The sequence below is a fragment of the Uranotaenia lowii genome, chromosome 2 (assembly GCF_029784155.1).
Source record: "Uranotaenia lowii strain MFRU-FL chromosome 2, ASM2978415v1, whole genome shotgun sequence".
Lineage (NCBI taxonomy): Eukaryota > Metazoa > Arthropoda > Insecta > Diptera > Culicidae > Uranotaenia > Uranotaenia lowii.
In genome coordinates, this window is record NC_073692.1 from 364,083,697 (window position 1) to 364,111,239 (window position 27,543).

General features: G+C 38.1%; 1 protein-coding gene across 4 annotated transcripts in view; it reads right to left on the bottom strand.

Moving 5' to 3' along the window:
• Window positions 1–2,328: 2,328 nt before the first annotated feature.
• Window positions 2,329–27,543, bottom strand: part of LOC129743868 (uncharacterized) — an 87,851-nt gene continuing 62,636 nt past the window's right edge. For 2 of the 4 annotated variants that reach the window (XM_055736084.1, XM_055736083.1), the window contains exons 4-7: window positions 9,584–10,232; window positions 9,313–9,511; window positions 9,149–9,249; window positions 2,329–4,150 (exon numbers count right to left, since the gene is read on the bottom strand). In XM_055736084.1, coding sequence (XP_055592059.1) covers window positions 3,770–4,150; window positions 9,149–9,249; window positions 9,313–9,511; window positions 9,584–10,159 — 1,257 coding nt within the window. In that variant the 5' untranslated portion in view covers window positions 10,160–10,232 and the 3' untranslated portion in view covers window positions 2,329–3,769. Of the gene's footprint in view, window positions 4,151–9,148; window positions 9,250–9,312; window positions 9,512–9,583; window positions 10,233–26,820; window positions 27,166–27,543 lie in introns of those variants that run through there. The other 2 variants (XR_008736708.1, XM_055736085.1) reach the window with 2 other exon arrangements.

The following is a 27,543-nucleotide window of genomic DNA, read 5'->3' on the forward strand; positions in this document are numbered from 1 at the left end:
ACCGCAGTTGCTAGTGGAGTCTCGGATCCGCAGGCCAGCGTATACTTCGTTTTGGACGTATTAATCATTAACACAATACTTCCTGCTTCGCGTTCAAGTTTGCGGTAGATCTCCTCCACCGCCGCAGATGATCTGCCGACTATATCAATGTCATTGGCAAAGCAGATAAGTTGACTGGATCTGTTGAAAATCGCATATCGCCCACCGCTCGTCGAATATCACCTTCGAGCGCCACATTGAACGTCATGCAGGATAGACCATTCGAAGCCCCCTGCGTGATTCGAAAGAGCTCGTAATTCACCCGATATCCGCACATAGTACTGCCCTCCATCCATCGTCGCCTTGATCAGTCTGATCAGCTTCCAGGAAAAGCCTTTCTCGTCCACGATTTTTCATAGCTCGTCACGGTCGATCGCGGCTTTGAAGTTGATGAAGATGGTGATGGTGCGTAGGTACTTGGTGTTCACGGCGTTTTTGGCAGATTTGCCGTAGTGTGAAGATCTGGTCAGTCGTAGATCGTCCCTGATGACTTCTGACGAATCTGTTTGCTTGTGGCGTTGGGCGGCGGAGTAGGATTCGTAGGCTTTGTAGGCACTTTGTAGGCAGCATTGAGGACAGTGATCGCTCGCTAGTTCTTACAGTTCAATTTGTCGCCTTTCTTGTTGATGGGGCATATTACCCCCTCCTTCGACTCCTCCGGTAGCTGTTCTGTGTCCCAGATCCGGACCATCAATCGGTATAGGCAATCAACCAACTTGTCCGGGCATATTTTGATGATTTCAGCAATGTCAACCTTGCCAGCCGACTTGTTGCTATTCAGCTGGCGAATGGCTTCCCTAACTTCACTCTTCGTTGGGAGTTGCTTCTCTACGTCATTGGCTACGTCAGCGATGTACTTTCCTCCACCGTCTTGTCTTGGTCTCCTGCATGTGCGCCGTTCAGGTGTTCATCGAAGTGCTGCTTCCACCTTCTTATCACCTAACGAAACGGTTGTCCGTCCTTATTCTGGCACATGCGGCACGAGGCCTGCCGGATGCGTTAAGCTTCTGATATCACTTTCGTGTTTCTTGGGAACGATTCAGCCGCAATCCGGACTCGCTGTCTCTTCCGCTGTCGGTGATTTTCCACGTTTATGTAGTCATTGTTATTAAAAAATTGTGTTTAGCTGTACGGCATTTGAAAAATTCTAAGTAGGCTATAGTACTTAGCCCTAAGCCCCTAAAGAAGAAAATGATCTTTTTCAACTTTGTTGTTGCAAAAAAACTATATTTCAAAATGAAATTGTTTGCCAAAAAACTTTTGGCTACAGGTCAAATGTGCTAAGGTTTTCGGATGAACATTGAAAAATTGTAAGAAAGGTTTCTTTCTTCAGTAACATTTTATTATCACTAGAGTTTTTATGTTTTCTCGATCAATAACAGATTTGTTTTTCTTATTTTTATTGATTCATTCCGTTTTTTTCTTCTGTCTTCTTAATTTCATGATGGTTTGCTTTCCAGTGAAGAAAAATTCGTATGAAATTCCTATTAGTTCGTTTTCCATTTCAGGTTGCGCAACTGAACTGTTGGTTATTATTCAAACTTTTGAGTTTGTTTCTTGGTTCATAAGCATTTTATGTGATGATGATAACTTGTGGTTTTATATTGACTAGGTAAAGGGGGGGCGCGCTTAAAGCAGTAAGAGGAGAAAATTCTCGAAGCAAAGCTTTCCGAACTAAAACTAGTCGGAGTCAAAATTTCGATAACGATTTTAGATTTGGTTTTTCTTCTTGGTTTAGTTCTTTCGGCACGAGAAGTAACATGTGTCTGTTATTTATTTTTCTCTTGGTTCAACTTTCTCTCTCTCGAAGGCACACCGAATTGATCTTGACTGTTTTGGACTGTTGCCAATTTAGAGTGTAGATACACACTTCAAAAGTTTTGTTTTTATTCTTTTCGAAAAACATAAAATCGGTTATCGTTGTTAGTCTTTTTTTATTTATCCGCCATGCTATCAAAACTGATTTTTTTGTGAGGTTAAGATTTGCATTATTGGTGGAATTAATCCAAACCATCGATGGTGCTGATTATGATGCTGCTTATGCTGTTTGATTTTCTTCCGTTTTCTATCCATTATTCCTTTCTCATTAAAATGTTAACTAATCTAACTTATTGAGTCGAGTGAAGTTTCTGTTTTAAAAATATATTTTATGATAAAAGATGTTCAAACAACGCCTATTTGGTTGATATCACACGCTACATTTGAATCTACTAGATTTTTGTTTATTTATTTTAATTTGTTTTCAAGTTTTCACATATGAATGTGTGTGTGTGTGTGTTTTTATTTATAAGTTTATTTTTTGTTCGCTACTCTCACTCATTGTACTTAAAAATTGAATTAACGCATTGTTTAGAAAGATTCCTATACTGATATTTGCAACTTATCACGAAAGTGATTTCTTCGAGAACTAAGAACTACAGATTGATTGAGTGTATTGTCCATATTCGATAGAAGTATTTAGTATCGTTTTGAAATTTCGGCTTTAAACCGATAGTTGGAGATTTTAAGCGTTTTAGAGCGGGATTATTCAAAAAAAAATCTGGTAAAAGTTGGGAGTATGAAGACTTAGGTATAGGTAAAATTTGTTATGTTTGTGAAAATGTTTTTGTGAATTTACAAAATTAAAATAAATGGGTCAATTTTTATTAGTAAAATTTTCCACAGATCATTTGTAAATTTTCAATTCCTTTTTAAGTTACAGTTGATTTCAAATTATTTCAGTAAATTAAAAGGTCTATGCATCCTGAGGTGTACAATAAAATATAAGGTATGTACTAAACTCTGAAGGTTACAGAAAAACAAACATTTCCATTTCCAGACTCTTCATACTTGAATTTTCACTGATTTTGGTAACTATTTATACAGATTTTAAAAGCACAAAACTACTCATGATTGATATCACAAACCAAGTTTTCCTGTTTGCTTAAAATCCGCTTCCCGTTATTTTCCGTCATTTTTTTTCAAAATTGCACATAATTTCGATTAGCTCATTTTCACCAGATAGGGGAGAGGTGTTTTATCTTTTTCTTCCATAAGCCATCGCAAATTGATTTTTCCCAGTTCCAGTTTCAGAATAAGAACATGTTGATTATCTTCAACTATTTCCTGCGAAGCATCGCTATGACGTTTTCGAATTGAAAGCTAGATCGCTTATCGCAAAGACTTAAGTAATAATATCTACACGGACTGCGTTCATGTCTTTCTTTAGTTTCTTTTATCTGATTCCACTCATCTATTGAAGGTGTTTAGCAGTTTGATTTTATTTCTTTTAATTTTAATTTTTGGTTAATGATTTTTAAATCTACAATAAAAAGGCAATCAACAAGTGTTTTACTCTTCTTTTTTTCTGAGTAACCCGATGGATCATTCCTCTTTTAGCGCGATTTCTACAGGCTGTTTACATTTACACTACGGTTAGTTCTCTGTCGTGGAGTATTCTTTGGATTTGAAGCCTCATTTAAGTCATGAATGTCGATTTTCGTTCCGTTACAGTATACGTATTTTCAGAGAAGAGAAAGTAGCTGCGAGGAAAACCTAATTGATATTTTATGAGGAAATTTAGCATTTGGTTCACTTCGTAAGTAAATTTAAGTCAAACTTACTCATTCGAATCGACGAGATTCCTACCGGAAAATTGCTACTGGTGGATCACTTTTGATACTGTTTCGGTTTTTTGGGTACCGTTCGACTACTAGAGGGCCTTGGCCGGGGTCAGCAGCTTTGCTGGCCACTAGTCAATCTTGCTGGTCTTGATGATGATATTGTTCTCCTGCAGCATCGATACGGATTTGGCCGGCGAGGACGATCTGGAGGAATGCCTCGAGGAAGGCCTGGAGATGTAGTGATGGACTGGGGAGCCACTGGCCAGAGGTGACGGGACGCTTCCTCCGGATCCTGTCGCCTGTGGGTCACTAGCGGTGCCACCGTTTTTGATAAATGGTGGATTGGTTACGATTGGTGGCGGCAGTGGACTGAACAGGAAAGTCACCAGTTTGCACAGGATCGTACAAAGGAGTGCTTCGTGGAATACGGCCATCGTCCTGTAGTTCGGTCCCTCGAAAGGGTCCTTCAGCGCCGGACATAGCATGTGATTTAGGTTGACTTGAGTGGGCTGAAATAAAAAAAAAAAAATAGATAAATTCATACTTATTTAAAAAAGCTTTTATGTCTAATTTGGGGAGGCTTCAACAAGGTGATGGTCTATCCTGCTCCTGCATGATGTTTAACGTGGTGCTAGAAGGTGTTATTCAACGAGCGGTTTGGCGAAATGCAGGGCTTCAACAGATGCAGTCAACTTATCTGCTTTGCCGAAGACATTGATAAGAACGAGACAAGCAGGGAGGCAACGAGCAATGTGGTTAGATCAAGTGGAGCATGATCTGGCGAATGAGGGATGTCCGAAAAATTAGAGAACGGTTGCCATAGACCGAGTGAGTTTGAGGAATATTGTTCATCAGGTTTTGTCGTGAGTTTTTTTTATTAGAGTTTTTGAGGATGCAGTCCAAGATAGGAATTGGGAGGCTTACTTTTGCAGCAGCATAGGCAAAATTAAATATAGGTCCTTAACAAGATGCGAGATCCGCCCTCCGCAGGGCCATGAATGCAAGCAAGAGGGCAAGTTTCAAACAACTATGCCGTGACCCCAACAACTGTCCATGAGCGGATGCCTATCGGATAGTCATGGCCAAAACTAAAAGTGGGGGTGCGCCTCCTGAAACGTGCCCAGACAAATTGAGAGCATTCATCAACGAGCTGTCCCCTCAGCACGATGTTACCCGCTGGCCAAAAGTCCCGTTCGACTGGGACACCATCATAGAAGAGACGATTACGGTTGACGAACTTCGCGAAATCGTCAAGTCTCTCCAACAAAGGAAGGCTTCCGGACCGGACGGCATTTCGAACGTCGCAGTCAAGGCCGCAATCAGGAAGTTCCCGAAATGTTCCGGATATCGTTGCAACGATATGTTACGGAACAGGTGTTATCCGACACGTGGAAGCGGCAGAAACTTGTCCTTCTGTCAAAACCGAGTAAGCCTCCAGTAGACCCATCGGCGTACCGGCCGATCTGTTTACTAGACACAGCGATTAAGGTCCAGGAGAAGGTGATTCAGAACCGACTCTGCTGCCTGCGTCTAGCACACCACAAAACCGAGATAGTGCTGATCACCAACTTGATTTCATCCCAAACAGGTCCATTGCAGTTGGATCGTTTGATATCATGTCCAAACGCTCGATTAAGTACCAAATGATAGACGACAGGCTCAGCTTCATGAGTCATGTCGACTACGTGTGTAAGAGAGCGGCAACGGCCACGGCCGCACTCACTCGGATGAAGTCGAACTCCTCGGCAATCCGCAGTAGCAAGAGGAGGATACTGTTAAGCGTGACCACGTCAATCTTGCGGTGCGGAGCAGCGGTCTGGAGGCAGGCCCTGGGAAGACAATGTAACCTGCAGAGCGTTCAGCGGCTGATGAGCCTGGGGGTTATGAGTGGGTACCGGACCATCTCGTCCTAAGCCACCTGCGTAGTGGCGGGCGTCATGCCCATCTCAGTTTTGCTAGAGGAGGATGTCTATTGCTACGACAATAAAGAAACGCCCAACGTACGAGATTTCGCCAATTAGGACTCGATGTCCAACTGGTAGAACCTGTGGGATACCTCAGCGAGAGGTAGGTGGACCAATCTTCTGATTCCGCATATCGGGAGTTGGATTGGAAGAAAACACGATGAAGTATGACCCAATTCCTGACTGGTCATGGATGGCAACCTAGTTGCCGTCTTTGAGCCCGACACGACAGCAGACAACGTGGTGCAGATGATGTGTACGGACTCCAACACTAGGATGCGGTCAGCGATGGGTGCACCCGAATCATGACTGCCCTCTAGAGGAGCTGGAGACAACGGGAATCCGCGAACTGTATAAGTATATACGGGTATAAGTAGGTCAGATCTCGGGTCGCTAGTGGAGAGATCGGGCCTTGAATAGTGCAGAGGAGAGGTCAACCTCGAGTCGATGCGAGGAGATGTCGGATCTAAAGTTGTAAGGGGATAGATCAGGCCGCGAGTCACGAAGAGGAGAGATTTATGTGGGAATCTCGAGGCATGCCGAATACCGATGAAAGCGCTGCTAGCCCGTAATTATTCAGGCGAGTGGGAACGTAGAGCTGTGGGTTCTGGTTTCATAATCCTCGGGGTCGTACGCTGAGAGGTATGGCATCCAATAGTTCGGGCAGTCGATTCTAGATGTAAGTAGGTCCGCTTCCACTACATTCGGCGAACTTGAAGCGTATCTAAGCCTATGTAGCGGCAGCGGTTTTCATAGCTTGGTAAACGAAACGGATCTTGCCAGTTTAGGTGTCGTAGAGCGTGCCGCAAGAAACGCCGCTGGATAGCCTCGATTCTTTCAGCTCCGTTCTGGTAGAAAGGGCACCAAACAGCTGGATCGTACTCGAGAATAGAACGAACTATGCTACAATAAAGACTTTTCATGCAATATTACGTCTTTGAAGTCTTTGGCCATACGAAACAAGAATCCAAGGCTTCTCGAAGCTTTGTCGACAACATAGTTCATATGCGTCTTTAACTCCTGCCGCCGGTCGAGAATTACGCCCAGATCGTTGATGTGGCCCACCCGGATGATGGTTTCGTCTCCGAGGATTTAGTCTGCATGAAGAGGGTGCCGCTTACAGGAAAACGATATTACCGAGCATTTACTGCGGTTCAAGGGCAAGCAATTGCACTAGTGAGCAAAAGTGGTGAATTGCTGTTGCAGGAAGTTGATATCGTCTTGGCCGTTTATGGTGTGATAAAGTTTCAGGTTAACGGCATATGCAAGCTTTGTGCCGCCGAGGAGCGAGAATGCATCATTAAAATAGATTACGAAAATGATCGGTCGAAAATGACTTCCTTGGGGCACTCCTGAAGAGGCAACGAACTGCCTGGAAAAGGATTCACCAGTACGAACGGATAACTTTCGATCCATTAAATAGCTCCGGAACCAATCCAGTAGAGAACCACAGAAACCTAAACGTTCGAGTTTTGTATTGTAATATTGTGGTTCACCTTATCGAACGCCGCAGAGAGATCTGTGTGAATGGCGCCTGTTTGAATTTTCTTGGCAAAGCTGTTCTGTTACGAACGATGTAAAATTCAGTAGGTTTGTAGTCGTGGATCGTTTAGGCATGAACCCGTGCTGATTGTTGGAGAAGTGATGCTTGCAAAATGAGAAAATAGGACCCAAAACAACCAGTTCAAACTGTTTGGCGATCGCGCATAGAACGGAGATTCCGCGGTAGTTGCTCACATCTCTCTTATCTCCCTTTTTGTGAACAGGAAACATGTGAGCTTCTTTCCACAATGAGGGAAACATTCCGCAGTCCAGCGATGGTTGAAAGATGTGCCTGATGGTTGTCAGCAGAGATGGCATAAAACGCTTCAAGCTGGTAGAGGAGAGTTCAGACTTCGAGTCGTAAGAATGAGAGGTTTTCGCTGAAAGTGGTCTCGTTAATGAATATTGCCTTGCAGCGCCTAACACCTCCCACTATTGAAACGTTGTGTTTCAAAAAGTTCGAGGTGGGAACAAGGTCTGTGGCCCCAGGTGGAGTTAAGGAAGTATGAGGTATACACGGAGTACATCATGAGTCTTCAAATTGTCCCTATGGACCCAGAGTAGCAAACTAGGGGGACGCTGTGGCTCGCCGTACCTTGGAATACAATCCGTAAACCGGAATCTACCAACTGGGTAATCAATTAATAAAAAAGGCAACACTTAAATGCGAATGGCTCAAGGTACCAGAGAGTCGTACACGAGCAACTTCAAAGGTTCTTCCGGTGATTCTGTAAAACCGGACATCTAACGGCTACCTGCACTATTTAAGCCTTTTAATTTTAACATCTGTACCGGTGGAAACAAGACGAGAGCCTCTTGGAAGTCGTTTCGTCGTTAGATTAGTGCCATTTCTTGGTCATCGAACCCGTTCTGGATGCTGGGAAGGAAGGTCACGGGACCGAGGCATTGAGAGATGATTGGGTCAGAGCTACAGAATGCCGTAGTATCAGATCTAAAGGGAGGTTGTCGAGCTTGAAATCCATGAAAGGTTGTCTAGCTGGAGTCCTTGAACGTGATCGAAATGATACTAGGAAGTTGAGCCAGCCGGGAATTCCTTGAAAGTTCGTAGGCCGGAATCACTAGGAGCTCTATGGGTTAAAGCCATTGAAACGTCGTCAGACCGGTTCCATCGAAGGTCGTAAAGCCATAGTCACAGTAAATTTGTTAAGCCGTTGGAAAGTTTTCGAGGCACTAGAAAGACGTCGTGCTGAAAAAGGGGTTATCGACTCCGTTTCATATTGCTCAAGTTGGTAGCAAACAGACTACTCTACTCTACGAGCAGGATGGAATCAAGGTCAGTAAACCAGGTGATGTATAGTGCGTATAGAGTGCACAACTCATTTCTACGCGTAAAGTTATTGGTGGATGTTGGAAGTGACGTGACACCAAAATAACCGAATCTCCAAAGACACACGACGACCAGAAGACCCAAACTAGAGTCTTCCCGGGAAGTGGTCGGACCTTGAATTGTTGGATAAGAGGTCAGGCCATAGCCGTCATGAAGAGGCATGAGAGTGAATCGCAATTATTTGGAACGATTTTAGCAATCGCTTGCACAACTGAACTCTCTATTTTTCCCCTATTATTGAAGTCAGTTATGCGGTAGTCTAGAGTGGATTTTAAAGGGGTCCTCTGCTGGAATTCCTCTTTGGCCAGTGTGCCAATTTTTCAAGTTTTCTTTTCAGTTCCAGGAAGGAACAGTGCCCTACAAAATAAGATGCTCGGAAAGAATGAAGATAGGTCAAGCAGGTTTAAGATGTTCTGGTTCAGAGGTATTCTTTATCACGAAAGGGGATGAGTTTGATGATGCCCTGACTGGGCAAAAAGTGTTGGAAGCCCAAAGAGGAAGAGGAATGCTTTGAATGGACAAAAGGTATTCGAAAAATGGAAAAAAGGTCGAGATTTTTAAAATATATTTAAAAAAAATAATGAAAAATGGGACAGTTGTTTCTTATGTCTAGAAGGAGATGTTGTCATTAGATAGATAAAAATTAAACTTACGATTCCAACGCCCTGCAGGACTCCGAAATGGTATATCAGAAGTATCGCGTACGCAATTGTGTTCCAGCTGAAATCTCCTAAGGCTTCCATATTGTAGACTCCTACAAAAAATAGAAAATCAGATTGATTGAAGATTTTTATGCTAGAATGGGTACGGGACAAACCTCCAGTCCGCAGCAGAAAGATCGGTATGATGACCATCAGTGCGTGCTGTATCCAGTAAATGGACACTTCTAGGGGCAGTTGTCGACTGTCTGTTTCTGGGAACATGAACGCCAGCAGTGGCCCGTTCAAGTAGTTCATCTGTAACCGAAATAGGGCAGTCGTACTCTTTCGGGGCTTATTGCAGGCCAGCAAATATATCTGTTGGGAGAGATAATGTTATGATTTAATTGAAATTGAGTCTTTGAAGATAAGAAGTTAAGAAACAGTTACCTGAACCATAGTTGTTATGTGACAGGGGTTTAAAATGTATATCACGGTTTTGGTTGCGAATTTAAAGCCTAGTTCCACACCCAGCGTCAGGGTCATGGTTACAAGTAGAACCTGCTTGATCAAACTAGGGGCTTCGCCCTCGAGGGCGGCTGAGCTGTGCACCGAGCTAATACATCGATGGCAGCTACAATACTCAACGGAGGAGGATCTCCTGTGATGATGTTGCTGTAACAGAAGTTCCCGATGATCCGGTTCCAGGTGGTGACCTCCACCGATTCGTTGATAGTGATGATTGTGGTTACTACTACTGGCCAGATGGCTGATACTGCTGCTTCGAAACGTCAAAGGACTTCCAGCCGATTGCTGCTGAGGCGTTGATATGAAGGGCGGTGCGTTCCGTCGGAAGGATATTGGCCTCAGTCTAGCCGTTGTTAGTTTCACTATCAGCAAGCACAGCGGAACCACGATGACCGTTTCCAGAAGCCTTCGGCCCGGGGTAAGAAAGCTGGCACATTCCGGACCGGTATTTCGAGGAACTGAATCGTTGACCCCGTCCACGGCCCACCCGAAATTCATTTTGGTTACTCAACTCAACAGAATTTGATGTACACTCTACGGAGCTACAGCGGTTGGTTCAGGAAACCGTCACCTGTTCAGGGAAAGAGACAAACAAATGTGCCAACGTTAGACAATTTTTATTTAGCTACGAAGCCGAATGGCGGCAGTCACAAATTAGATTACTGTTTGTTTTTTTTTTTTCGAAGAAGCCAACTTTATCAAAAGTGCAATGGAGTAGGCGGAAAAGTGGAAACGAAAATAACATGGCTTGCTGTGTAACTATTCTAAATCAGGGAATACACGCTACCAAACTGATTGCATAATGAAGTTTATTTTGGGATATTCGAAATAATTATAACTAGTTTTTTAATTTGTTTAAGGTCTTATCGAGGTCTTATAGATTGATTGTTTTAAAACCTTAAACCGAAAAGTCAACAAATCAACAATAAACGCTTAGGAAAATTAGTGTGTTTTCACCGTCCAAGTAAAGGTATATCTAAACTTTTGCCTAACCCAATTGGCATCGTTTCAAGCTAGTGGTAGACAGACAAGAAAGACAAACAGATTAGAACCTAACCCATTTAGATCTTGATTCTTCTGTTGGTTGTTGGCTTAGTAGGGCCACTCAGTCATTCAGTAAGTCAGTCAGTCGGTTAGAGGGATTTCGTGTTATTGGGAAGGAAGAAGCCATCGAGGGCATAATCATGAATCATCATCGTGTTTTGTTTCGTAAGATGGCTGGCGATGACTGAAAGTATTTTCTTTCCTTTGGATATTCCATACTATAAAACGTTCTGTAGTGCATCTTGATTGTTGAATCCCCCATCCCATCATTAGTTGTCGTCCTATTGACCGAGCGATGCGTCTGGCTGACTGGACGTCTCTTTTTGTCGCTATTTTTTTCTTCTGTTGTTAGTTTTTCCCTTTCGACGACGACATCTGCCTATTGAGTGATTGATGGGGAAACATTCGCGGTAATGAGCTCACTCAAGTAATTGGCGTTGTCGTTACATCTTGATCAATGAACACTGGAGCTGTGTCATGTGTATTTGTTTTTCTAGTCAGTGAAACGCCATAAGTATAAATAAAATGACAAAATAAAAAAAAACAAAAATGATAAAAATGACAAAAATTACAAAAATGACAAAAATGACAAAAATGATCAAAATGACAAAAAAGACAAAAAAGACAAAAATGACAAAAATGACATAAATTACCAAAATGACAAAAATGACAAAAATGACAAAAATGACAAAAATGACAAAAATGACAAAAATGACAAAAATGACAAAAATGACAAAAATGACAAAAATGACAAAAATGACAAAAATGACAAAAATGACAAAAATGACAAAAATGACAAAAATGACAAAAATGACAAAAATGACAAAAATGACAAAAATGACAAAAATGACAAAAATGACAAAAATGACAAAAATGACAAAAATGACAAAAATGACAAAAATGACAAAAATGACAAAAATGACAAAAATGACAAAAATGACAAAAATGACAAAAATGACAAAAATGACAAAAATGACAAAAATGACAAAAATGACAAAAATGACAAAAATGACAAAAATGACAAAAATGACAAAAATGACAAAAATGACAAAAATGACAAAAATGACAAAAATGACAAAAATGACAAAAATGACAAAAATGACAAAAATGACAAAAATGACAAAAATGACAAAAATGACAAAAATGACAAAAATGACAAAAATGACAAAAATGACAAAAATGACAAAAATGACAAAAATGACAAAAATGACAAAAATGACAAAAATGACAAAAATGACAAAAATGACAAAATTGACAAAATTGACAAAATTGACAAAATCGACAAAACTGACAAAACTGACAAAACTGACGAAAATGACAAAATTGCAAAATTGACAAAACTGACAAAATTGACAAAATTGACAAAATTGACAAAATTGACAAAATTGACAAAATTGACAAAATTGACAAAATTGACAAAATTGACAAAATTAACAAAATTGACAAAATTGACAAAATTGACAAAATTGACAAAATTGACAAAATTGACAAAATTGACAAAATTGACAAAATTGACAAAATTGACAAAATTGACAAAATTGACAAAATTGACAAAATTGACAAAATTGACAAAATTGACAAAATTGACAAAATTGACAAAATTGACAAAATTGACAAAATTGACAAAATTGACAAAATTGACAAAATTGACTAAATTGACAAAATTGACAAAATTGACAAAATTGACAAAATTGACAAAATTGACAAAATTTGCAAAATTTGCAAAATTGACAAAATTGACAAAATTGACAAAATTGACAAAATTGACAAAATTGACAAAATTGACAAAATTGACAAAATTGACAAAATTAACAAAATTGACAAAATTGACAAAATTGACAAAATTGACAAAATTGATAAAATTGACAAAATTGCCAAAAAATCAATAATTATCTAAGTCTTTCTTTCACAAGTTTTTTGATTTTCAAGTCGGTTTTTATTAAGACGAGTTTGATAAATTAAATAAAAAGTTTCCTTAATTGTGATTTTAATCAGGATTGAACCGTAAATCGCTCTTCAGACGATGAAACAAAAAGAATACTTTGTTCAGCAAAATTTAATTGCACAAAAAACCGCATACTTTGATGGCATTGGCATTAAAAAAATTTACGCTAGGAACACATTTTGATCTGTTGAATAAAATTTTATCTAGAGAATAGCTAACTGATTTAAAATTTTCGATACAAATTTGATAATTTTTTTTTTATTTTTTACGTGTATTCTTCAATCCCATTAAATTAAAAAAGATATAAAATAAATCAATTTGGTTAAAATTTTAGGACCTAGAATTTTTTCTAAATTCAAATCTTTAAAGAGTGGACTTTTTTCAAAGACCGTTTTTTCGGAACCTCTTAACATGATTTTTTTTAGCTGGCCTCATACAAAAGTTTGTTCCCCACATCCCTATCTAACATTTGGAGGATGAGTCCCCAGATCCCAGACATTATGCAATTTCGAGACACCCTTATGTGCAGTAGGTAAAAAAAATCAATCTCAACACTGTAAGAAATCCAACAAAAGTTATTTTGTGAAATCCGGCCCAGGAGGGATATGAAAGTTTGTGCTTGTAGGACCTTTTTTTAATTGAACGCACGCTTCAGCTTACCGGCTGAAATGGCGTAGGGGAGATAAGGGCATAAAGAGTATCCAGGGCATAATAAGCACTCCACTTTTCGACAAAAGTACGTATTTTCTTAAATAAATTTTCATGAGGATTAGTTTCGTACTTCCTATAGTGTTAATTTTTCAGCAAAAAAGAAATCTCCTTATCATTTTTACAGAAATATTTTAGAAAAACCAACTCGGTTCTCAAGTGACAAAAATTTTACAATTTTTGAACACAGAAAAATAAGCTTTTATGATCGTTAAATCATCTCAATCTATAATGTACGCACTGCAACATGATGAACACATTGTTTCTCAATTTTCACCATCATTAATTTATGGCTTTTCACTATAATCAATTTTGAAACACGTTTTTACTTTAACTTGTTGACTCGGGGCGAACAGAGCACAATTATTCGGGGCACGTTAAGCGTTTTCTGCCGTAGCATCTAGCAGCGAACTCAACTCGATGTAGTCAACTTATACTACTCCAGTGGGGGTTTCAAATGGATTTTTAAACGTTTCTATCTATCTTTTCAAGTGTAATCCAGTTATAAAATAGACTTTTTTAGTGTCTGATTACGAAACAATGATGTAAGTCACATATTATTGCTGTTTTCTATGGTTAAATAAGCGTCTTCCTTAACCCATTCGAGACGGAGGCTATTTCACGACATTTGTACCTATAGTACTTTACTCTTAAATAACTTTTATGTCGTTTGATTTTCATCAAGACCATTTGTCAATCCCTTTTGCCGAACATTTGCTGATTCCATTGGCATAAGAATATTATTTTTGCGAATAAAAGTAAACTCACAATGAATGATTGTTCTGACAAAGGCACAAAAAATCCATTGCACACACGGTGTGCAATCGGTCTCGAACGGGTTAAGGTGGACATTATGCCCTTATCTCCCCTATGCCTTTTTAAAATTTTAGAACTGATGACTTTCAGTCATACAAAACTGTCTAAAAAAAAACACCAAAACTTGATTTTCCAAAAAATCCCTTCATAAATATGTAAGTGAAGTTCTTTTAAGAAAGCATATTGTTGTAGAACTTTTCTTCTTGGGACCAAATTTGGATTCAGTGTGTACAATGAAAAATGCTTTTAACAGAATCAAATTTCGCAGCAAATGCTTTGAAACGCTTATGCTCTAACTGCCTTCCACTTTTCATTCAGCAAACCGAAACGAACGGTCGTTTACCTACCCAGATCAATTGAGACGATTTATGAACCTGGGTGCTGGGCTGGTAGTCACTTCACATGTCCTGAAGTAAGTAACGACGCTCTAAATTTTCCATGCGAAAGCTCTTACATGTACCTATAGCTCCGATGGTTTCAGAGATTTCTTCCCAAAGGTAATCACAGCACGGGGCGTCAGTACGTTTAGCTGTGTATTGGTTAAGTGAAAATTCCCCTCAGCTGATGGTCCCAAAAAGGGTGAGCCCTGGGAAAGTTATTGCCTCTCTTTGCAGCCATTCATGACTGAACAGGGTCATTTATCGCCAAAGCGCCAAAGTAATAAATCATTCGATACTGCACTCAAATCAAGGTTGTTTGGGGAAAATGCACCGGAAAGAGCTGTTGGTGCATTGATTCATTTATCGTTAGCGATGACGTGATGGCTTCGACAAAATCAGCAGGTTGTTGTTTGTTTATCAATGTTTTTTATCTTTAAATTTAAGAGTTTCTTGTTTTAGCTATGAGGATTAACATAACAATTCGATTGAAAAACAACAATGTGTTATTGTGAGCGCACTTGAACCATAGATGGTTAAATGCAAATAACAACGTCCTGATAAGAGAAAAGTTTCCGTACAGCATTCAAATGACGTCTGGCAGCGACGACAACAAGGAAAAAACCTTCACCTTGTTGGTGATTTAGGAAGACGCGCCGCGATATGGCGTTTTATTTATAATCTGCTCCCCTCTTAATCCGACAAGCACTGTGCACCATCGTCAAACGTCACATTGCGCAGCCGGTGACGCGAGGAACATCACCTTCTACCTTCCTATTTTCACGCACCGTCAATTGTTGAATGAGGATGAGACAACTGGCGTACTTATTCACTACCTAGTGCCAATCCTAAGTGCATTTTGACGAAGGCCATTTCGCATGCATCTCAGCTATATCTGTTGTTGTTGTTTCAATCAGTTGCTTTCTCACATTTTAAGCCAGAACGGAAAGAGTTGATTGTATTTGTTTTTTTTATATAAAATATTTGAAAATTTAATACTGAGAAATGGACAGGTACGACTGTCACTCCAACTGTAGTTCAAGCAGGGCCGGATTAAGCAATCGGGGGGGCCGGGGCAATTTTTCTCGGGGGGCCCCTCTAATTAATTTTTTTAAAAAATTCTATCCCAGAGAATACAACACATTTTAAACGTGTAGAAGAACTGAAGATGAGTTCAGTATACTGTCTTCAAAGAACCATGTTGTCTGCGTAGAAGATGAATTGTGGTATCTTCAAATAAAAATTGTTAATTATTCAATTTAGGGTTTTATCAAAAATTAAAGCTCTGATTTGAGCCACAAAATGCCATGCCAAATAAATTCTCAATTTATTTTAATGCTCTCATCATTCACTGATTTAGAATAATGATCGGATAGTTTTTTTTAAAATATTTTTCATTTCATCATTGATCGTCTGGTTTGTGCTCCATCGAGAAATATTCAATGAAATAATGAAATTTGGGAATTATCATGAAATTTTTAAACAGAGAATACAAACTTCAGAAAAATAAACAAACAATTAAATCAAAGCCAAAGTAGAAATTGCACCTAATGTGAATTTCAATTTAATATCTATGAACGAGAAAAAACGTTTTCATAAGAAGTTATAAATATGATTCTCATAAAATAAAAAAAAACTTATCAAATTGTTATTCTAAATATGAAAACAGTTTCATTCGATGCCTTCAAAGTCAAAGGGGTGTTAGTCCAAAAATGATCAATGAAAAATATTCAGAATAGAGATTAAATGTTTAAAACACAGAATCAGTTATCATAGAAAAAGTCAAATAAGGAATCCAAATGAGTTTAGTACCTTTAAGAAAAATCCTGAATTCTCAAAATTCAGAAAAACCATGAAACCATGAAAACCATGAAACAGAAACAACACAAGACTTGAAAATCTCAATGAATTGAATCTGGATAAAGATAAGATTAAAAACATAATAATATTCATGTTAAGATGATTACTCAATGATTTTTATGATAATTTGAGAATGATTATTTGGAAAATTAAATGCTGTTTTCAGGATATTCAATTCAGTAGTTGATGAAAGTTTGGTTAACTCAGTTGAAAATGTTTCAATACGAATTTCAAGTCTAAGACAGAAATTGGGATGAAAATTCAATAAAGAAACTCGAACTGTCGACTGGTCCAATTTAAGCAACTACAGTTTTTTTAAAGATTTTATTTTCAATATAGAGAGAGAAAGAGTTTAGATATTATAAACCAACGGAAATTTCAACAATAATGCTCGAAAAGTGAAATGTTATAAAAATACCCGATATTAACCCGGATACTGCTCGGGTAAAATTCTTAAATGTTTATCATAAAACTTCCCTAAAAGACTCTTGACACTGTGAGCCAGTTTTGGCGAATTTAGCTACTTTTTTAGTGCAGTAACCATTACTTTGAAAGTTAACGTAATAATAAACATTATTTTTGTGCAAGACGTTTGTATGTAGTGAAACTGAGGAGATGCTTATTTTATTCTTCCTGTTCTGTACATAATATCCTGACTGACGTGATTAGAAAAAAAAAGAAATTTTGAGGTGTTTTGACTCATATTCTTCCTATTTTTTTTTCGAAATCGGTTGACATCATTTTTAAGTCGAAAATTTTGAAATTCAATACCAAGATTCTGATATTCTCAGCCCACAAAATGCGGGAGAAATCTTTCACTGCTTACTCTAGGGGGCCCCCTTAACTTATGTAAGAGAAAGTTTTTTCTAGATATTATTTCACGGGGGTCACTTTAGTTGTTTTATTTCAAATTTTTAATTTCGATCTTCTAGTTTTGATTTCTCTTCATAAATTTGTAGAATTTGAAGTAGTATGATTAAAGTAATGTGAAAAATTTTTTTCCCTCGGGGGGCCCCCCTGAGCCGGAGGGCCCGGGGCAATTGCCCCTTTTGCCCCCCCCCCCCCTCTTAATCCGGCCTTGAGTTCAAGTGAGCCTGTTAGCATGGTGGTTTGATCATTTGTATGATCATCAAAAGATGTACGCTTAGTGTTAGTTAAAAAGACCTCTTGAAATAACCTGAAGTTTCACTTAGATTCCCAAGTAACCAAAAGTCACATAGCTACTTAATCTTGTACGTTTTAAGTTCACATTTGGCTGAGTAAAAGGAACTCGAGAGAAATCAAATCCGTTTTCCTAAGGTGCTTCATTTGGACTTCTGAACGAACATAAACAGTCTAGACAAGTAGCTTATAACATATTTGTGCGTTCTAAGTACCTTAAAAAGTCCGGATACTAATCGGCTTATCGTGCTTCGTTACGGACTTCTTGCGAACTATTTGATTCCATGCAAAACTTCTTGTGAACTTTTTGGTTCCATGCGGAACTTCTTACGAACTTTTGGTTCCATTCGGAACTTCTTACGAACTTCAATGTGAATTGAGTTGTGTCAAAATTTTCAAATGGTTTGTTTACATTCTCTTAGAAAATTTTAAGAAGGCGTCTCAATTTGTGGACAAAAATGGATTATTTACAAAAAATAAGAAAGAGCGGTTTGATTTATTATCGTCGCCGGGCGGTTGGAACAAAATCCATTCATGGGCATGTTTTAAAAGATAAAAGGGATTTTTTGTATACCCTCACAAATCGTTAAGTTTAAATATCTTTGAAGGATTGATTGACAGTTTTTCAAAAGAAAACTCATTTTATACAAATGATTATTTAAAATGCAAACATGTAGATTGTAATTCTAGTTTAATTTTCTTTCCTCTTGTACATACATTTTGTCAATTTTATTTGTACCATTCTTTTAATAAATAAAATAGTATAGCAAAAAGCAAAATGTTAAAATTTATCATTAATCATCATGTTTTCTAAAAACTTACAAAGTTTTGTTTGTATTCTTCGTTGCCAAGCTGTTCTTCTGATTTGTTCAATTCTTACTATTTGGCCGAAGAAGAAATTGGCCCCGCTGGAAGTTTCCACCCATCTTGCTGGGACTGCTGTTAGTTCTTTGCGCCCTTTGCAGTCGATTGTTTACACAACTGTTTGGAAGTATGTACCAAGAATCTAAAATTTTATTAATAAAAAATTACTAAAACCAATATTTGAATAAAAGATTGCATTTATAATTTCGTTAAATGCACATCGGTTTTGTTGTTTACGTTTTTATTATTTCGCCTTCTTGTAAAAAGTGAAGGTGAAATTCTCTAGTATATTTAAAATTCAAGTTTTTATACCAACTACCCAGACAACGGCGATGGTTCAAAGGTAGCGTGTCCAGTCATCATCATCAGTCATTCAGCTCAGGTTCAACTCTTCAAGCATGAAATTTTTTCAAGTAAGTATGAAATTCATTAAGTGTAGAGAGAGTGGAGAGGGTTATAGAAAGTGGCGTAAGATTTCAAAACTAAGAAAAAATCGAACGCGCTTCATTTTTGCCATATTTTTTAATTTTTTTTTTTTTGCAAAAAGTTCAAAAATCTAAGTTTTATGCAAAAGCTGAATAGCCTTCTATTCAGCTTTGGTTATGGAACTTGAAAGTATCGATAAGAACTTAAATTTTAAGCTGTATGGAATGCTATACAGCTCTCGAGCAGGGCTGAGTAAGCTTTTAAGAGACCGTTTTAGAAACATTTTGGTTACTTGGGATTCATTATGTGTATGTTCGATTTTCGTTATATTAGATACTAAGATTTCAATAAATTTTTCACAATGAGCTCAGAAATTCAAAAAAAAAAAATTAGATTAAATATATGTATGTTCATAAGGAATATTTACATCCAAAATTCAGCCTTTACTCCAATCACGAGTTTTCAATTTTCATTTTTATTTTCTTGTTTCGGGGATAAATTATTCATTCGGATGAAAATCCCATAAATTGTTTTTCTTGTTTCACTTAAATGTTTCTGTGTAGTGGTCCTGCATCAGTTGCCCGAGAGCCCAAGTCTGTATGCCAGTGACGGGAAAGAAAACATATCATCTTTGGTGCAATGCACATTTCAGCGTATTTTCAGAACATAGTTCCGATCGGCATTGAAAATTTGAGCCTCTTATTTGGGTGTAGATGAGAGATAAACAGGCGTGAATTTTTGAGGGGAAGAAGGGTAATAGGTGATGGTTGATGATGACCTGAGATGAACTCAGAGGTCATTCAGGTCTGAAACAGGTGATGGTGTTTGATCTGTTTTTTTCAAGTCTTAATGTTGACAGAATGCTTACAAAAGCTTTATTCTTTCGCCGAATTTAAGATTATGGAACTTGCGAGACGATTTCAGTTATGAAGAATTGTTCATTCGAATTTTAGAATATCAAGTAATAAAGCATTCATCCAAAAATATTGCTAAGATCGTACGAGCTAGGCTTTGAAAGCCAATATACCCAAGTAACATTTTAGCTTTATTATGGTCAGCACAACTTCGTTAGAGCTATAGCAGCATTAATCTTCATAGAAAGCTAAAGCGCATTCTCTACATTACCAGAACTTTAATAATGCTAGAATCTGGCTATTCTAGGAACGTCATCATGACTATAAACGATAAAATCATTATGCTGCAAAATTTTGATCACCAAAGCCAGAGCTTTTATGAGAGTCATATAAATAGCAAACATTTGACGTTTCTCTTGCAAGCCAACCAATTACACGCGTAGGAAAAGTTCCCCATTTGTTAGTTGTAAATCATTAGTACAGTAAATGAGTACAGACTTTTTAAACTAAATAAATAAGGGATTGGTTGTGAATGTCTGGTGGAATGATACCATGAGTTAAAGTCGAATTTCGTTGTCTGGCTTCCACTGAACTATAAATGACTCAAAATCGCGTGAAACTCTCTAAATATGGGTGTTTTGTCAAAGGGTTAAACTAGAAGATTTTGAATTTTGCCATCTGTCGCGAAATTCTTGACTTGACGTTCCAGGTTACTTTGCTTCACCCATCATCAGACGTAAAAACTAACACGTGAAAAATAGAAAGCAGCACAATTTTCCTCCTAATCGGCTGCTGGTCAACTTTAACTTTTCTATTTTTACGTCTGATGATAGGTGAAGCAAAGTAACTCGAAACGTCAAGTGAAAAAAAATTGCTGTTTTACTCACCGAGAAATATCAATAAGTGTCAAAAAATTTTTAGATGGTATGCTTGACACATAAGTCTTAATTGAACTTTTGTAAGTAACTAAGCACTTTTTACTAATGATTAAACTGGATTCAACTGAACGTAAAAAATAAGCAGTTTATAGAGATACTTTGGGTGTATGAAGAAATATTTTCTAATAGAGATAAAGTCTATGATGTAATTGAACAAGAATAGAGAATCAAAAATCCCGGAAACTTATTACAGTCAATATTTTATTTTTTATTTACATAGTATTCCTTCTTACGGCATAAATAACTTGAAAAACATATGTAATTTCAAAGTCAAAAATATTTGCTTTCGAGGGCTTGATGTCTTGCATACGAATTAAAAATGATTTTCGATTTGATGATTTCAAATTTTCAAATATCATTTGTAGTCGAATTATTTCCTCAAAGGGAGAGGGAAAATTATATGTTTTGAATGTAACTCGAATTCGAATTATTAATATTTCAATGTTTTCACCTATTTACTCCCTGGAATACATTCAAATTATCCGGAAAGAAAATGTTTGAATTTGTGGATCATTGATAATGTTGTTCTCACAATCTACAAAAATCCTATGATTTAGAAGTTTTCAAAATTTCGATAAATCTTAGAAAAAGTTTTACACCAAGGTTTCAACACAAAGAAATATTAGATCGAGTACAATGATGTCGATGATAAAACCCTAAACCCTAATAAACCCTAAAAAATTAAAATGGATGGAGTTGTTTTGGCATTTCTCCCGCACACTTGCTGGTAGATGAGATATGGAAAAACAACCTCAATAACTGCCAGTACTATGAAATCTCAGACTCCCATTTCAGGGTACATCTCGAGATTTATCAACAACGAACGTCATCGATATCAAGACATTTTAGGAACCAGTTAAGCTAGCAATTGCTACCGCTGATAATTTGAGGTTGTCTATTGAAATTTTTATGACTGCGAAAGCCAGAGGCATATCCAGGATGCCTCAAACACACAAAAAAAAAACTGTCGGCCAACGACCACGGTCATTTATGATGAAATTATTCCAAAAATTGAAATTTTTTAATGCAAGGTCCAGCATTATGCCACAAACACTAGCTGCGCAAATAGGACTATAACTTTTAATTATAAAACAACAAAGCTAACGTTTTGCTTTCCATTTATATCAGAAAAAAAATTCAGTTTTATACTGTTTCGAAAAATGACACATAAATTTATTGAAAAAGACTTTTTATAAATTTTGATTTTAGTTTTTGTTCAATGGATGTGTTGCAACGTACGCAGTGGTTAAGCTAGTAAGTATAATTCATTTCCCATCCCCCTTCTTGCTCTTTTTTAAATTTTTAAGCAAGATATACCCATTTATTCACATATTTTCCATGGGATTGTATTTCGGTACTGTTATATCCAAGATAAACTAACTTTATTTAAGCGTGTCTGATCGTGCTAAACGCTCAGCCGAACTAAACAAACAACCGAGTGAAAACAATAGCTCTGGAAAAGCGTAAATAAACTAGCAACTGGAAGAGCTGATCTCTTTTAGTTCTGCCTTTAAATTAAGTAATACGCGTTTTATTTCTAGTCCGAAGGATAGTGTTAAAACATAAAAGGTACGAGGTATGTTTCTATGAAGTTTTGGTACCCCTCCTTTTCGCCACAGGGGAGATAGGAAGAAGGAGGGGGGCTCTTTTAGAATTTTGTTCATAACTCGAGAATTGATCAAGCAAATGTAACCAAATTTGACATGTAAGGGTATTTCAATACGAGAAATGTTTCTATGGTTATTTGAGATACTTCGCTTCTTCCAGCGGTGAGGATGGAAGGGGGGGGGGGGGGGGGTAAGGGAGCTCTTATACAATTTTTATACAAAACTCGAGAGCTTATCGAGCAAATGGAACCAAATTTGGCATGGAAGGGTATTTGAAATTATTGTATGGTAAGTTGAAGCCCCTCCTTCATTCAAGGGGGCTTCCATGCAAATTTAGCATAACTTGAAAATAGATCGAACAAATAAAATTGGCATGAAAGGGTATTTGAGTACAAAAAAAATCTCTAGGAATATTAAGCGCTTACTCTTCCATCCAATGCACAATAGTGCAGAACATCAATCTAGCTGTACGAAATTAATAGTGCCCAGGGATGAAGAGATAGACATATGATGTCTTCAGCAACATTGTTCAATTTAACATAAAGTATTTTTTAGTATGAAAATTTATGTCGAGAGGTCCACCGATAGCGAGATAAAAATGCAAACTTTTTTGTTCTTCCAATTAGAGCTTTGATGTCTTCGACAAAGTTGTTTATCTGATCAAAATACATAAGTTTGTTGAATATGTCAAAATCCTATCACATCACCCTCAGGAGTTACAGTCAAAGTGAAAAATCTCTAGAAAAAACAGTTTTTTGAACATGAAACGTTGTAGATTGGATAAAATGGAAACAAAGTTGTAACAAGTCACGATCTACAATTGTCTCATACATTATTATGGGTTTAGAAGTTGCTGAAACTGTGTATTTTATTGGCAATTTCGGAAGGTTCGTCCATCAAAATAGAGTAGATAGAGTAGATTAGAGTTTGCATTTTTATCTCGCTATCGGTGGACCCCTCGGCAGAAATTTTGATACTAAAAATGCTTTATGTTAAACTGAACAATGTTGTTGAAGACATCATATGTCTATCTCTTCATCCCTGGGTGCTATTAATCTCGTACAGCTAAATTGATGTTCTGCACCACTGTGCAATGAGAGATAAAAAGGTTAAATAGGAGTCTCTGACATGATTTTTCATAACCCGACTATCCAACTAACTGAACGAATGGAACCAAATTTGATATGAGATGGTATTTCAACATAGAAATATTTCTTTAATTATTTGAAATCATTCTTCTCTTCCAATTGGAGCATAGGATTCACGATATAGGCAGGAGGAAGGAGGGCTTCCATACAATTTTTTTTGGCATAACCCGAGAATTCACCTAAAAAATCCACAAAATTGGACATGGATTTCCCATATATTTTGATATTTTTATATGGTTCTTTGATTATTTGGAACACCACCCTTCTTCCAGTGAGCAGGGAGATAGGAAGGGGGGGGAAGATGGCCCAATACAACTTTGTTAGCATAAGTTCTCAATTTTGTTGAAGAAGTCAGCATATGAAATCAAGTATGGAAAGGTATTTGAATACGAGATACATTTCTACGATTGCAGGGCTTGTGATATAGCTCAGTTGGCAAGTCTGTTGTCTCCTGAGCCGATGTCCGCGAGTTCGAGCCCAAGAGTAAATATCGAACACAGTTGTACCGGATAAGTTTTTCAATAACGATCCGCCAACTGTAACGTTGATTAAGTCGCGAATGCCATAAAGATGGTAAAACGACTATAATCGAAACAAAAAAAAATTCTACGATTGTTATAGATCATTACGCCTTGCAGTGTTGAGAGGGTAGGAAAGGAAGGGGTTCCATATAAATTTTGTTGTAAAGCTTATCAACCAATGAGATCAAATTTGATATGAGAGGGTTTCGGTACGATAAAAATGGGTATGATTTTTAGAGACCCCAACTTCATAATAGCAGTGGAGGAGGTGAAGCACAGGAGGGCTCCCTTACCAGTTTTTTTTTGGCAGAAATCGAGAACATATCAAGCAATGGGACCATATTTCATAAGACCCTTCTTTTTCAGCGTGGAGTCGGGAAGAAAGAGCAGGCTTTATCATTCTTTTCATATAATTTAAAATGCAATTCGAGATTTCAGCTGCATCTCTTATTCTACAGCTGTTACTTTTGATTTATGTTGTAATTTGATTTAAAATAATTCTCACAAAACAATTAAAATTTGAATAATTTTTAGAAAATTTCATTTATTTTTGAAAGGTGTAGCAAAGCCCACCGGGTCAGCTATTTCAAAATAAAAACTGAATGTAGTAAAATGGTGGAATTCTGATTTTCTTCTATTACGCAACCAGCTTCCAAAAGCACGCAAATTTGTCAATCGAATTTGCTCTGAAGACAGTATACATCATCTTAGACGCTTAGGAAGCGAATTTAAAGTTTAAACGAGTTTCTTTACCGTCAACATGACTCGCGTCTTCAAGAAAACATGAAAAACGACCCCTCATCATTTTGGAAACATCTCAACAATAAAAAACAAGACGCCGCTGTCCCCTTTGATATAAACTTCCACGGTGTCACTTCCTCCAGCTTCACCGAATCGGCTAATACATGTCTTCTAAAGTGTATACTCTCCACCTAGTGTTGGCACAGACACCTTGCCGTGCTTTTCCGTTCAGGATATCTTCGAGAAGCTGACCGCAGTTCACCCAACGAAAGGATTTGGTTCTGAAGCAGTTGCAGTATCTTAAATCGATCACTTAATGAAAGGACGTTGCCTAGTGCTTGGAAGGATGCAGCAATTTCTCCGATTTATAAATCAGGCAATGCTCATCACGTCGAAAACTACCGCGCAATCTCAATTTTGAATTCAATTTCAAAAGTTTTCGAAGTTTTAATGCACGAGCGATTGTATGCTGCCATAAAACCTCTTATTGTCTCATATCTGTTGCACCTACAGGCTTTCACGAAAATTTGGAATTCACGATCACAAACTTTCGACACCCCATCTGGAGTACCGTTGGGAAGTCACCTTGGACCCCTTCTGTTCATAGTTTTCGTGGATGACCTATGTAAAACTTTTCAATCCGACACTCTGCTTTATGCTGATGACCTGAAGCTGTTTAGAAAGATGATCGGTGCTGTTGACGGTCTTGCCTTACAAAACGACATCAGCAGATTGAAGCCTGGTGCCGCTTGAATGTAATGACGGCAAACGCCAAAAAATGTAAGATAGTCAACTTCACTCGTGCACGAAACACAGTAAACTTCAAATATCAACTCTTGAAATGTTAAGTCCATTTTCGACCTGGGAGTGAAAATTCGGATTTTTGCGTCGTAGCACCAAAGACTTCGACGACGTCTATGCTTCGAAAGCAGTGTACTGCTTTTTGGTCCGAAGCATTATGGAATACGTCGCTCAGGTATGGGCTCCTACTCAGAGTACACACTGCTGCCGACTTAAACGTGTCCAGCGAAGCTTCGTAAGTTACGCTCTCCGGCGCCTTCCTTAGAACTTCCACTTCGACTTTCGCCGTACGAGCAAAGGTGTGCTCTGATAAGCATTGGTTTTCTTGAAAAGCGTCGTACCGAGCTACAACAAGCATTTATTTTTGAAGTCTTAACTAATCTTGTTGACTCTGCTTACGTACTGGAACGTGTCAACCTTTATATATGCACGAGGACACTTCGACAATGCCAGTTCCTCTGGATACCTTTTCACCGTACTGCATATTGCCGAAACCATCCAATACAAAAATTGGATAAATGTTGTGAAAGTATTAACTCAGTGTACCACTGAGTAGTTCGTACGGTATTGCAACCAAAGACGAACTAAAAAATAAACAATTCTTAAAATCTTTAAAATGATTTTTTCCATGTTCAACTTTATAACTAGCAAGTGTGATAATTCCAAAAGAATAAATTAGCAAACATTAGGAAAATGCTCTAAATAGAAATTTTTTTATTCATACAGCCCAATGTGACCCGTGTGTGTCGTCTCTGGTCTCGATATGAGGTTTTCCAATGTCAATCGGCACTCGGCAGCACAAGCCACTTCTTTTGACCTTTTAGTAGTGACAGCGGAAAATACCAACGACAACGACGACGACATGGACAACTTCACTTTATTGTCTTAAATTTTTAATGGTCTGTCACTTTGAGCTGCCGGCCGGTCTACCCATTGAGTAGCTCAGTAGCTTAGTAGGTATGTAGGTATTGCCTATCGTCACATGAAAGATGCAACCTATGGCTTAACCCACTAATGGGATTTAGAGCGGCTTAGAGAGTAACACTGCCATGTCATGGGTTTTTTGTCCGTTTTACTCTTGAACACGAATAATTTCATTCACGTTTATTATAGACATCATTTGTTTTTACCCCGCGAACCAGCAATTTATCTACGACCTCAACTAACTATCATATCAGATGTGGGAAATTATACTTTCCCGATTAAGCAAATAGTGGCCCCGTGTGTGTCATTCATTCGCTGACACCTTAACGCTCTCCGGACCATTCGATGCGTATCGATTGTTGCCACGGGGCAGCATTCATGTCAAACACATTATTTCATAAAGTTATTCTGGCTGCTCGCTCACCTGCCTGTTACTTCTGCAGGCTGCTCGTCCTCTTTTCAACCAAGCGTATCCTTCAATCGATTTTCACCGATTCACTTGTGTCGACAATGTAGAGAAAGTGGTTCTCGAGAGTTTATTTTCATAAGAAGCACAAAACGTTTCGATTTCGCTCACTTTCAATTTGATTGGAAGCCACAAATTAACGAATATTGGATCGATCGTAAATATTGAAATAATCTCATCAGGCTCAAGACACTTATCGGGGCGGTTTTCACTGTTTTGATGTGACCAGGATCGCGAGAAGCTTCACTTAGCACGTCCCCCAGTTGGCGCAATATGTTTACCGATTGGGCTTCCGAGCGGCACTGAAAAGCGCCTCGGCTGATAGTGAGAATTCAATCTAATGGGAGCTGGCAAACGTTCAAGCCATTCAACAGGAAAACAAAAACCCGCTCATTCAGTTCAAACTGTCTTTCAAACAACAAATCATTCAATGAAACACCGCGAGTGAGGTTTGACAAACAGACTGACCAGTTCGAAACAATCCTAGCACTTAGCCTTCTTTCTCATCATCACTAGTTAGATGGATGTGTTATTTCTCGTTTAATTTGTTAGTAAGCGCGCGCGGTGATTACCGTCCGATTGCCATAAATTACCATGCCATGCGACACTACTGACTGAGGACGCGAGGAACTGAACCGAGAGTAACTCAATGGGGAGGCCAATGATGGATCAGCGTGGTGT